We start from the raw sequence: 13372 nt of genomic DNA on the forward strand, positions 1-13372 counted from the left end.
GTATATTTACCCAGCTGATCCGAGAACACGTCTACGAATTCTTGGGCCAGGAAAGACTGAACGTCGGGGGCTACCCTATGTACTCCAGAAATGGAAAATTTTAAAGTGGCAAACCAGTCCATCCCTAAGAGGGTAGGGCGGTCGTCCCTTACCACAATTAGTGGCAATTTACCAGAGAACGAACGGAAAAACACCAGGAAAGTGTCATACCCCAGAGTGGGGATAGCCTTCCCTTGATAGTCCTTTAAGAGGACAGGGCACGGCTTGAGCCGGCGGCAGGACAACCCCAGCAACAACTTAGAGAGGGTCGCCCACGCTATGAGTGACTTGGAGGACCCCGTGTCCACCTCCATTTTACAGGCCGCTCCTTCCAAACCCACTGTGAGGAATAGCTTGCTGGCAGAAGCTGAAGAAGAGGCGTTGCTCACAGCAATGTCAGGAGGGTCCTTGTAGCGGGTGACAGCGAGGCAATCCTCGCGGCGAGTAGCCACTTTCCGTCCACGGCGGCACTCCGGGAGGGGGCCGGAGGGAACGTCGGACATTGGGGCGGGCGCTCTGCAGACAAATGGCCCCTCTTGCCGCAGCAGCAGCACACGACGGTCTTGAAACGGCAGTCGGTTCTGTGATGGTTGCCGCCACAGCCCAAGCAACTGTCCTGCGCAAACTTTAAAAGTTTGGTGGACGCGCTGCACTTCCGTTGAGTCGCCTTGAGGCGGCTCACCTCCCTCTCATTTTTGGAGAACTCCACCAGGTCTGAGTCCTTGTAATGGACAGACAGGGGCTTAGGAGTCGCTGATGAGGGCGTCTGGAAACGGTGGATTTCAGCGGCCGATCAGCTGGATATTTCGGCAGCCCTGGCCTCGTCCAGAGCGACTTGGAGGGTCAGCTCTGAGCGGGCCAAAAGGCGCCATTGTAGCTTCAAGTCCTTGATCCCGCAGACCAGCTGGTCCAACAACATCTCATCCAAGTGATCACGGAACTCACAATGAAGGGCTGCTGAGCGTAAAGAAGCCATGTAATCATTCACGGATTCACCCTCCGTTTGTGAGCGCTGCCAGAACGCATGGCATCGCACAATGCGAGACAGGGTAGGGGAGAAATGGTTCTTTAATCTCTCTACCAATGTCTCCCAAGGAATGTCAAAAACTTGCTGAGGCGCAGCTAGAGCCCTAGCAGTGCCAAAAATCTCGCTCCCACAGGAGCTGAGGAAATAACCCCGTTTGCGAGTGCTAGAAAGTTCAGTCAGGGCATTTGCTTGCAGGAAACACTCGAAGTGTTCCATATAGGTGTCCCATGTTTTGGATGCAGGAACGAAGGGAGAGAATGCCGGCAAGAAAGTAGACATGGCAGCGCTAGGAGGGTGGTGGAAGTTCCGCCGTCAAATTACCTCAGATGTACACCACCGATCCCACCTTCGTCGCCAATGCTCTATTTGTAGAACAAAGGCATGGGCTAGAGATTACCAGAACAGATCTTTATTAACGTAACAGCTAACACATAACGAGTGCAACAGAACAGAACAAAATTGGCTGACAGCTGCTTAAATAGCCGGCTGTCAACCAGATCGTCCAATCGGAGGCCACGCAGCTTCCCGCGCGGCAACCCAGGAAGCTTCAGCCAATTGGGGACGGGTAGCAACACGCAAGTCTCTACAGCGTCGTATCTGTGAGGACTTAACATGAATATGGAAGAAAAAGTATTTTATTAGCACCATTCAATCATTTTGGAATTATTTGAAGATTTGAGCCTTACCCAGAATTTGATTTTTATACATATTTTAGATCTTTTGGATAAATAACACCACATTCATGCCTCCTTTATTACAATTTTCTAGACTAAAAATAAAAAGCTAAAACATTAGACTTACAAAGCAAATCAGTACCAAAATTATGCTGAGCGACATGTTCAAAAATGGATGTTAAGATAGGCAGCAGTGCCACTGTTGTATAGTTGATATTTTGTGAGACTCCTTTAATCTGAGTTCGGGAGTGGGTAAATTTTCCAAGTTTAAGGTTTTCTGATGTCTTCTCTAGATCTTCTGCAGCATTTTCAAAGAAGGCATGCAATCCTGCTTTAACCATCTCTGAGCCAGATTTCATAACTGTTCTACAAGATAATTTTGAAAACGTCATTTAGAAAGCAACTATCTGTATGGTTAAATATTATTTTATTAATTAATGTTTATTGGTTATTGTTTGCATTTATTCACACAATCTGTGTTAATCCCAGGTAGGATTTATATGTCATGTACATTAAAAAGATGAATGATAATATATAAAATATTTTATCTTTTATATATTATCATAAAATTCTTACTATTTGGTAAATTTGCATTTAAGCTACCCTGTTTCAAACTGCAAAAGGAAGCTTATATGATTTAAGCTTCTCTATAAAAGAAGAATTTACAATTTGTAATCTTTCAGTGGGTAGAAATTGTAGAGAGAAAACTTGTAAAAAATACTTCAGTTACATCAGCAAAAATACAAAAAAACCTAATGGCAATTTAATATCTAACAACAGACCACTTCACTGATCCATGGAAATGAACTCTCGTCCAGGAAAGCCTAACCCGTAATAAATGTGTTCGCTCTTATCGTGCTCTGAGACTGTATATTACTTTATCTTGCTGCAGCAGCCCAACACAGCTTCTCCTCCTTTTACTACTGACTGGTAGGAATGGAAAACAGGAGTAAATAATCAAACTTACCTTGTATCTAGAGTCTGAGCTAAGATATGTAGGCAACTAACCATTGTTGCAGCATCACTACCTAATCAAAATTGAAGGAAATAACAACTGTTGTTCTTTAAAAATTCTCTACAAGAAAATTGTTTTTAAATAAAATGTGTACCAAAAGTATTTATACTAGGGAAACCTGCTATCATATTCTAATAATGAAAGCTGAAATTTTTCTTCTTTTTTCTTGCTATTTCATCTAAGCATGCAAACACTACTCAGACATTAATGCTTGATTTTTGTAAATTTTTCCCCATTAATATTTCTATATTTTAAGTATTGATAAGCAACTTCTTTGTAGCAGCCTTTCTACCTATTATACCAGTTAAAATCATTTTTAAAATTCCCTATGATAAACTCAGCATGTTTGCAGTGCAATCTAGGGAACTAGTAGAGGGCCTACATTGAAGCTATTGAGGCCACATGTCATTTACAGGCTACTCACTTGTGATTTAAAATGTCAATAGAGACATGTCTCCTTTGAACAGGATTTTGTCGTGGCATTTTGTTTTGTATTAGAACTCCATAATTATTCTAAACAACAAGCTCATAACCTTTCCGCTAATTATTTCTGCTATGGTTAACTACAAGTTACCTGAAATTCATAGAGGAGTTACAAAAGTACATCTTCTTTATCTTCTATCTGAAACTCTATTTCACATTTATATTCATAACCTCAGATCCTTGCTGAAAAAAATACTTTGGCTTCCTATTCGTAGAGCAGGGGTCTGCAACCTTAAATACTCAAAGAGCCATTTGACCAGTTTCCCACAGAAAAGAAAACACCGGAAGCCACAAAACCCTTCCCGTGCCTGACTATTTCTTGAGCTAGCATATGTTGTTGAATTAAATGTTCTGTTTTCTTCTGAAACTTTTCTTTTCTTGGATTTATCCATGGTTGGCCTACCGGGGGTTGAAAAACTCAATAAATCACGTGCGAAGCAACTAAACTTCATACGCTTTGAAACTTCTGCAAAACCTTTTTTTAACTTACCAAACAGTGAAATTCTATGTCTAACAAGAGCAGCAAGTTTGCAGAAAAGGCTAAAACAAACAAAAAATAAATAAGAGGATGAAGCATACACAGAAAGTATTTGCATGGATAACAACTAAGCAAAAACTATGTCTCCTTTTAATTTGAAAAACAGTTGCTGTAACTGTTTTTAGAAATACAATAAGCCTACATATTTTAACACCTAGAAAAAAGTAAATATTATTCTCAAAAAACCCTCTATTTCCTGTGACATTTATTTAACTGTTTTTGAAGTTAAACAGTTTCTGAAATGCTATATACCAGGGGTGTCAAACGCGCGGTGTCACGTTGTTGTCACATGATGTATCTCAACTTTTTCCCCCATTGCTAAATCGGGGGTGGGTGTGGCAGGCGCGTGATGCATCCGGCCTGCAGGCTGTGAGTTTGACACCCCTGCTTTATACGATTACAATTTAAACTAGGGGGAAATGATAAATTCTATTTTATTAATTCTATTTTTCAGCAAGCAGACAATTGTGAAAATGCTGGTATATGTTCACCAAAATCCCATGGTAATTATTCATTAAAATATTTTTCTGGGAGCGGGGGAATGGAGTGGAAAACACACTGACAGCTGGTACTTGTCATCTACTTTAAAAGTCTAACTTTCCAGGGGCCATTGGAGCCCATTGAAACCTCCAGTGAGAGGAAGAACCACCTTATCTTGTAAGAGAACTTCAGAGAAGATAAAGGTATCTGTTCAGTCAAGTCAAGTAAGGTTGTGATGTATTACTAATTTGAATGCCTAAAGTATTATATTCCCATTTGTGTGCCATTAATAATTTAATTCATTGATAACTGTTATGTTTTAAAATAAAGATTTTAAAAACCTTAAGAAATGAGGGAAGAAAATAAATAAGAGATCTAAAGCTCAGTGAAATGAATACCTACTGAGATCTTTTTAAAAATGTACTGAGTGCTCTCTGTGTATTAGAAGAAAGTCTTATCCTCAGATTGCCTAAAGGCTGAATCATTTATGGCAAAATGGTAGGAGAATCAATTCCTAAATATGACAGAATGTAGAATTAGTTTAGGAATATATTAGGTTCTTCTGTTAGCTTTCCTCATAGTGATAGTAGTAATCAAGGTAAGGATCAGTGGTGGGTTGCCCCCGGTTCGGACTGGTTCGCAAGAATCGGTAGTAAAACCAGCGGGAGGCCCCGCCCACCGCCCTTGTCGAGAAGCAAGGGGCACATGTGAGTGAAGCGAGTGCGCACGATCCCGTTGCGAACCGATAGTAAAGGTAAGTAGAACCCACCCCGTCAGGATATATATAATCTTTAAATAAATGTCATACTATCTACCTTCCTTTTTAAAAATAAAGTTAAAACCCTTTATTGTCAGATATGAGAGCTATTAGGATTGTAATCTTTAATGCCAGGTTTTTGAAAGAAATCTTACAAATTGGCTGAAAAGTGGTTTTGGAAAAAGAAATAGATGTTCTATAAGAAAAAAATATATTACATACGGTGTAGAAAAGAAAGGAAGCAACATTTTTCAAAGATCATTTAAAGCATACATGTCTGGACAGAAGGTTAGGACTTGGGAAAGTGAAAATTAAGGCAGGTGGGTTTGTTTTTGGTTATATTTTTGAAGTTTCAGATTGCATCCCCTGTGGAAAACTTACTCCCAGGAATTTTAAATCTTTAGGCTAAGGATTTTGTCTTTTATTAGAATTACCAGCTCCAAATATTTCTGCATCAAACAAAAATGATATTACATGAATACATTATCATATCCTGTCCATTTACATTGTTCAATACTACGCAATGAAATAAAATCAATATAGATTTAATATAGCACTTGGCCCCTGTAAGCAGGACTACCATAACTAAGTTACAAATAAGAGAAACTAAAGAAACCCCCTCCCCCCCCACAATTTTAGTAAATGGTGTTAGGTGCCATACCTGTAATTAATAATTAAAAGAATGTGACTTTGTGCCCTTGATGATATTATAGTGACAATACATCTATTTATATGGTGCATAGTTTAGTCAATGTTCCAATTGTGGTTGTAAATCGAGAATTACCTTTATGGATAGATTTCTGTTACACAAGCACATTGACTTGAATCATATGCAACTAATTCCATTACTGATTCATTTAATGTACATTGCTATATACATGTTTTCTTTCTACATACCTTGCTACCATTTCTTTTTCTTTATTGGAAGCATATCCACTACTACCGAATGGCTTTGTTGGGGAAGAGAGGAAGTACAAGCAATGATTGGTGAAATACTGGTCAACTAATGGTAGCAGAACCTAAAGAAGTAAAAATGTATACAAACTGTAGATTATAAGATACCTACAGAGATTATAAGATACCTACAGAGATTATAAGATACCTACAGAGAGTGATAACTATTTCTTACAGTCATTGTTTATGGAGATTCTCAGTCATCCAGGACATGGTTGACTCATTGAGAATCATTATTAGATCTGGAAAAGTCACCAGAAGCCACAAGGGTAAGTCAGATATCAAGGAGCTGATACTAGCAAAAGAATATAGAATTGTTTTTATTTACTTGTACTGTAGCTTTTTAAGTGATGTTCTATAAATGCACACATATGCACAATAACTCTGGTTGGGCTTTTTAAAATGACATTTTGTAAGAGCTCCTGCTATTCTACACCATACTATACAAAGGCAGAGTCCAAGGTTGTCCATTGTAAACTATGATGGTGTCAAAATGCAACATACATGCGCTGATATAATTATTACAATGCAACAATTATGTGTTTGTGTTGGGAGATTCTGTCATGAGTATGTCATTAAGCATGTTATTTGCTCTTCTATAGCTCTCCTATGGATGCTTATAATTATTTCTGCGATTGTTTTTAGCCTGGATGTGAATGCCTTCCAGATTATCTATTCTGTATAAACTTTACTCAACCAATGAGATTTAAGAGAGTTTACCATGGCTCCACATCCGGAGGCACTTTTATTGCCAGAAAGGGCAAGCCCTATCAGTGAAATTTCCCCTTTTTTGGGACAGCCTCCCTCCAGAAATCAGGACAATGTGCCCCTCCTAGCATTGTGGGAGCCTGTGAAATCCTAGCTTTTCTAAAAAGCTTATGAAGAAAAAATGGACTGTTGGTTGTTTCTTGCCAAGGTTGTAGTGCCAAGTGATGGGTTTGGATGAATAACTTACTGTATGTTTGAGTTGATTTGACTTATATTTTGTTATATTTAGTAGTTTTTAATCCTAATACTGTATGAAGGGGTATAATCAGAATTGTTTTGGCATGAGTAGTTTGGAATAAGTAAATAAATAAATGGGTTCTGATGTGGGACGATGGGATAACTGATGAACGAAATAAGGCTTTCTTGGTTATTGAGGCTACTACAGGTGCACCATTTAATGCTTGAAGGAAAACAATAATTGTAGTAAGCCTGGTAAAGTCCTTTAGCAGGCTTAGTACAGAAAAGAACAGAATCTACGATGTGCCCTTCACTGAAGCAGAGAAGTCAACAATATGGGAACTTACATCCATAGCAGATAGCAGAAGCACTTCCTGGTTTCAACAAAAAATAGCAGAAATGGCCACAAGGACAAAGAACAATTCAATCTATTATTGCTGGTTTAACCTTTATTAGTGGTCAGAAGAGAACTGAGAGAGTTGGAAAGAGCTACACCTTCTGATATAGCACAGACCCAATGAAAGACTAGAGCTCTAAAACATTCTGAGTAGTAACTGTGCTGATGTAGAATACATATGTGTAAATAACAAAAATTACGAAGAATGAGAACTCCTCATTACAGTGCCCTCTACACTCCCTGTATACTAAACCAATTATCTACTATGGCAGGAGAAGCTCTATGCATACCAAACTCAAGTGTATGATATCTCACTGTAATCAATCATTAGAATAATGTATGTATCTCAACACCATTTGTGCTCAACAGCAATCTATAGCACTATCACAGCATTACTTTCATGTATGCTTATAACATCTTAGCTAACAAGTGAATCAATGACATAGAACCATTGATAATCATAAGATAAAGCTCAACATAGAAATATTGACAATAAAATAAACTCTGAAAACAAATAATACTGGTGAAATTATGGTTTCAGTGGATTATTACTATTGGCTTTATGGCTTAAATGAAATACTTTGAATTTGAATTTAAATCACAACCATTTCTGTGTAGAACAGGGATGTCAAACTCGCGGTGTCACATTGTCGTCATGTGACGTATCATGACTTTTTCTCCCCTTCGCTAAACCAGAGCTGGACATGGCCAGCATGTGACGCATCTGGCTGGCGGGCCATGAGTTTGACACCCCTAGTGTAGAAGAACAATTTTTAAACTTGTACCTCCATAGAATAATTTTGGAACTTTATATATTTTTCTTATTTATTTGTCTTGATTTCTTCTATGATCTACAGTGAAATCAGATGTTTTATTCTACACACAGCTCTCAAAATTATCAGAATGTTGGAATTGAAGAAGGTTGTTTTAGATAACACATTACTCACTTTGGCAAAGAATTTGATTTCTTGATCATGTGGAGATTTCTCAGTTTTTCCACTGGTAACAATGGCTTCTGTGAAGAAACAAAGTAAAGATAAACAACATTAGGCAGGATTATTGTCACAGTGTTTAAGCTTGTGGAATTCCAGAAGCAGCAACAATTTATTCTGCAGGAACGCTAAACATATGGTTCTATTTATTGATCCTCTCCATTGAGTGTAGTCAATACTACTTGCAAATTTATAAATTTGAATCAATATAAGAAAGTTCCATTCATTCCAATTCCTAGTTCTGAAAGAGTTTTCTGAAAAAAAAAATTGTCATTGTAGAGAACATTACTGTATCTTTTGTACATATAGTACCTTTCTTCTGCATTCTGCTAAATTTATTTTCAGCTTCAGTGAGAAAAGGGGGAAGAACTAGTTGAAGATTATAGAGCTGCTTTGGATTTTTCAAGAGGTGAAAACAAGTACAAATCAAGCTAAGAAAATAATATGTGGAGTAAGTTTTTTAAATTGCTGCTTTCCCCTATTAAAACTTTATTTTACATATGGAGAAAAATATTTAAGACATCCAGTGTTGTATTGAGTGCAGTGTGTTGGATAAAGACCACAGAGATCTCATTCACACTCATCCTAAGCTATGGAGGTTCACAAGGTGGCTTTGGGCTGGTCACTATCCGTCAGCTCAAGTTTCTCTACAGGGATTTATTGTGGGAGGAAAAAAGGAGGAAAGAAGACATTGTCTTGGGTTCCTGAAGGAAAACATAACAAGCACCCTTAATTACTGAAATTGATATTGATCAGTCACTCTTTCTCTCTTTCATTTTCATCTCCACAGATTGGTTGCTGACAGAATAAAATGAAGAAATATCCCCATTTAAGCTTCTGAGAAAAAGCAGCATATAAATCTAATAAATAAATAAAATACTGCAATTATGCAATTATCTTTTTCATGTCATACAATTTGTAGCTGAAGGAGCAAACAAGATTAAGAAAATATTACACAGCATAGTGGAGCTAGGCTCCTAATGACATTAATTCTCCTATTTGAATCTCCCTACCATTCCCTATTCCTATTAAAATGAAAACTTCATGTGGCCAAGAATAATAGTCCCCTTTCCCCTCTGAAGAAGAAATACTGGGACATGTAAGACCATGTTCATAGTTAGCTTGTCATCTTGTCTCTTGATCACAGAAATGCATCCTAAAGCAAGGAAACCAGGGGTAGAGGACAGTGAGTTGGTTTCAATTCTTCAGTAGGAAAACTGGCCAGGGCCTCCACTTCTTCTAACATCTCCTGTTTGTAGAAGAATCTGGACCCTCTCTGAGTCACATCATCTCATGAGGGAATGAATATTCATTACTATAGTACCAGTAATAAATATAATGCTAATAAAAATACTTAATGTAAGCAATGGTGCAACAATAGGTATCTTTTTCATTACTAGCTTTTAAAAACATTAACAAAACTTACCTAAATGTGCAATGAATTCTTGAGCTGAGTCAATATATTTAAGGATCCTTTTGAGAAATTTATAAGCAAACCTCTTTTCCATTGATGAAGCATCCAATTCCAGGTCATTTAAGCCTCTAGTGAAACAAAAGTTTAACCTATAGTTTTTTTAAAAAAATTTAGCAAGCAGCATAAAAAAACTTGAAACACTATGCTTATTGCAAATTAAGTTTTTGTCACTTTAAATCAGTTTATTAAAAATTATGTTTAGAAATTAGATGATTGAACATGGCACGTATTTAGCATTTACTTCCTTAAATTAGGTTACAAGATTGGAGCATATATTTACTGGCCAACTAGGATGAGATTGGTATTAATATCTATTTATTTTCTTAAAATTTGATTTTAATTGTCACTGACAGCAAAAGAACTATAGAGGAACTATAGCCAGTTTTTGAGGCCAGTGTGTAGAAAGCATGAATTTTCTAAATATAAATTAAGATTTCCAATACTCTCATTAACAGTATGACAGTACTCACATTACATTAACAGTAATGTGAAAATAATATTCCAGTTTGTATTTTTTACAAGTATGTATCTATTCTCTTTATATCATGATCAAAATATATCAAGACTGTCCATGTCTTGCATGGTTACAAAGACCATGCATTTGTTCTAAAGAGTTGTAGCGTGTTATGCTTACACTCCTCTGAATTCTGAATCATTTTTTCCACATTATTTCTGAAATACTGCACTGAACAGTGATTTTACTGTGCAATTCCATCAGTTGCTAGGAGAAGTAATGAAGACTATTTCCTAACTTCACCAACCAACCAACGTGATTGCCCTTGGTGCCTTCCAACCCAATCAAATACTGACTGCCTTTGATGCTCCTCCCATCTGTCACTTGAGCAGTTTTCAGTCCCTGGATTGTGCCCCCTTCTAATGGAAAGGAAATATCTCCATGATTATTATTATTTTTTTTTAATTTGATTTATATGCCGCCCTTCTCCGAAAACTCAGAGCGGCTTACAATGTGCTCATAATAGCCTTCATCCTTTTGTATATTTATACAAAGTCAGCTTATTGCCCCCACAAACTGGGTCCTCATTTCACCTACCTTAGAAAGGATGGAAGGCTGAGTCAACCTTGAGCCTTGGCGAGATTCGAACCCTGCAGTAATTGCAGGCAGCTGGTCTTAATAACCAGCTTAATAACAGGGTGCCTTAAACCCCTGTACTACCAAGGCTCATATTAATTAATATCAATTATCTGCATGAAAGACAGTCATGAAATAGTAAGACTGTGGAATAACTTTGAAAAGAGGGGAAGAAGAGTTTCTCAAAATCTTTGAAAATAAAATTTATTGGTGCCTGACGTCAAAATATATTTCCCTCCGGGAAGCAAAAAGCAATTAAGAATATTTTGACCTTTGACTGGTGCCACAAATGAGACATATTTCTATGGAAAAGCTGCATTTTTATGTCATAATGGGAGGGGGAGAGAAAAATTGAAGGGAGGACCACCTTCTCTCAATCCATAATATGGCTAGCATCTTGCTATTTCATTTGTTCTTACTTAAATGTTATCAATAATTATAATCTCTTCTATTAATTTTCTGTGGAGTCCCTTATGAAGGTAAGAGTTCCTAAGTAGTGCTACAAACCAACTAATGTAAAAATGAAAAGAGTCTGCCTATCTTGCATAGCTGGGAATTATATAACCACAGTTTCCCTTGCTAAGCACCAAAGTCATAAAGTGTGACATTACATGATTGCACACTTAGTGATGGAAATTCCAGCACTGCTGACAAATCACTGCAGGTTATTAAGAAAGGATATCATGGGGGTCACCATTTTTATCTTCCTGGTGATTTTCCCATTAGCTTTGCTTGGAAAAAGCTGCCAAAAAAGGTCTCAAATGGTAACCAGGTGACCACAGGATAATGCAGTGTGGAGGGTGTGCATAAGTGCACTAACATGCCTATCATCCTTGTCATTGTATTTTTTTTTCTTTTATTCTTGTTCTCGTTTTTGTTTGATAAATTCTAATGAATGAATGAATGAATGAATGACAAAATTGCAAGCCAGGCACAAAGCAACTGAATTGTGATCATGTGAATGTAGGAAGGTTGAGACTGATGTAACTAGGATCACAACTATCATTTACTCCGCACCCTCTTAATTTTGAATGGTTCCTTGAACAAGTGGTTGTTAACAGAGTACCATGTGTATGTTGTGCATGTAAAACTGCCCCTTATTTCATTTAAGATACTAAGTTATTGCTTGAGTTTTTGCTAAAATCACTCAGAACAAAATATTTGAACAGAGAAGCTTATTTGTATGTGATGCATAACTTACCTAGATATGGCAATGCCATTTACAAGAAGAAATTTGAATAGTTCTTGGGCTTTCTCCCTATCTCGAGCTTTCTCTTTGGCCGTCAACGTGTCATAAGGTACCAACAATGGATGACCACCTCCTCCTATAGGAAAATCATAATTTAGTAATTCTTACTGCAATAGCAAAATTTTGAAAATACTCATAGACAATTACTACCATGTTTTTGGTATTTTCATATATTCCTATATCAAATGTCAGGTGTTGATTAAAACATTTCATTTTTACCTTTATTTTCCAATTCCATTTTCTTCTTTTTTGCCCAAATGTTATGATAGTTTTCTGCTATTATTTCTACCATTCCCTATATCACCAAGAAATCAAGAAACAATAATTTAAAAATCAAAATAACCATGTGCTAAACCATAGATAATATCATTGCATTGAAACATATATTGCATTATTTGCTGTAATGATATATGTCATTAACATCAATGATCATAAGTATCATGTAGAGAAAGGAGGTACATTAATGAAAATATCTGCTTAGGGATAATTCTTTTCCATATTGCTTTTCCATGTGCTATAAAGTGCTCGAAGAGATCTAACAAAACTTTTTGTTATCATAATGAGGATTTTCTTTTTTTTCACCCAGAATATAGAATGTAGGGTAGATATCTTCAAACTCCTGAACAGTTTAGCAATATTATTATTTGGTTAAAACCAGAATGCAAAGCAAATAAGCAATTTTCTCAATGAAAGAAAATAAGAAATGTACTCCCTCAAAGTTCTCTGCTAGGATTAATGTTTTTAAAAATGTTCATAAATTATCTTGGTTTAGAGCTAAGCAATCAGCTGGCTCATTTGTAGATACCATTCTATTCCCTGGTACAAAAAAATCACAGTATTGATTCCAGAATAATTCCCAAAGGAACAATTTAAAGTGGCAGTTCAATTTAAATAAATGTAAGTGATGCATTTTCCCCAATTTCACAAATACACTGAAAGGAATCTGTAAATTTTTGCCAGCAAAAATATTTAGGTTCATAGTGGATATGTGTCAATGAAGTTACAGTATCTGTTAGGCTTTCAAGCCAGGTCTAGGTAATAAATTAAAGAATCCCTGATATTGCACTGACATTGTACTACTGTTTTACCAAGGCTAGACTTGAAAAAAAGTCTCTAAGCAAAGTTCAACTACAGAGGAAGCCATCTGTCTCTATCAGTGTCTGGTAGCCACTTCTATGTATCTCAGTCCATCCCCATTTCTATTCTCCATCTACATTTCGTGAGTCTGGAAATGTTGGGAGCTTGTCCCTTTTTTCCT

At 36.9% G+C, this 13372-nt stretch overlaps 1 protein-coding gene across 1 annotated transcript in view; it reads right to left on the reverse strand.

Annotated features, from left to right (window-relative positions):
- The window catches only part of RYR3 (ryanodine receptor 3), a 244899-nt gene that overhangs the window by 95873 nt on the left and 135654 nt on the right, over positions 1–13372 (reverse strand). The window contains exons 57-64 of the mRNA XM_070935838.1: positions 12334–12409; positions 12067–12190; positions 9728–9843; positions 8257–8324; positions 5911–6032; positions 3729–3778; positions 2708–2768; positions 1868–2106 (exon numbers count right to left, since the gene is read on the reverse strand). Of these exons, the coding sequence (XP_070791939.1) occupies positions 1868–2106; positions 2708–2768; positions 3729–3778; positions 5911–6032; positions 8257–8324; positions 9728–9843; positions 12067–12190; positions 12334–12409 (856 nt within the window). The remainder of the gene's footprint in view (positions 1–1867; positions 2107–2707; positions 2769–3728; positions 3779–5910; positions 6033–8256; positions 8325–9727; positions 9844–12066; positions 12191–12333; positions 12410–13372) is intronic.

This window comes from Pituophis catenifer, unplaced genomic scaffold (genome assembly GCF_029215685.1).
Source record: "Pituophis catenifer annectens isolate HBS135680 unplaced genomic scaffold, rPitCat1.0.hap2 SCAF_1, whole genome shotgun sequence".
Taxonomy (NCBI): Eukaryota; Metazoa; Chordata; class Lepidosauria; order Squamata; family Colubridae; genus Pituophis; species Pituophis catenifer.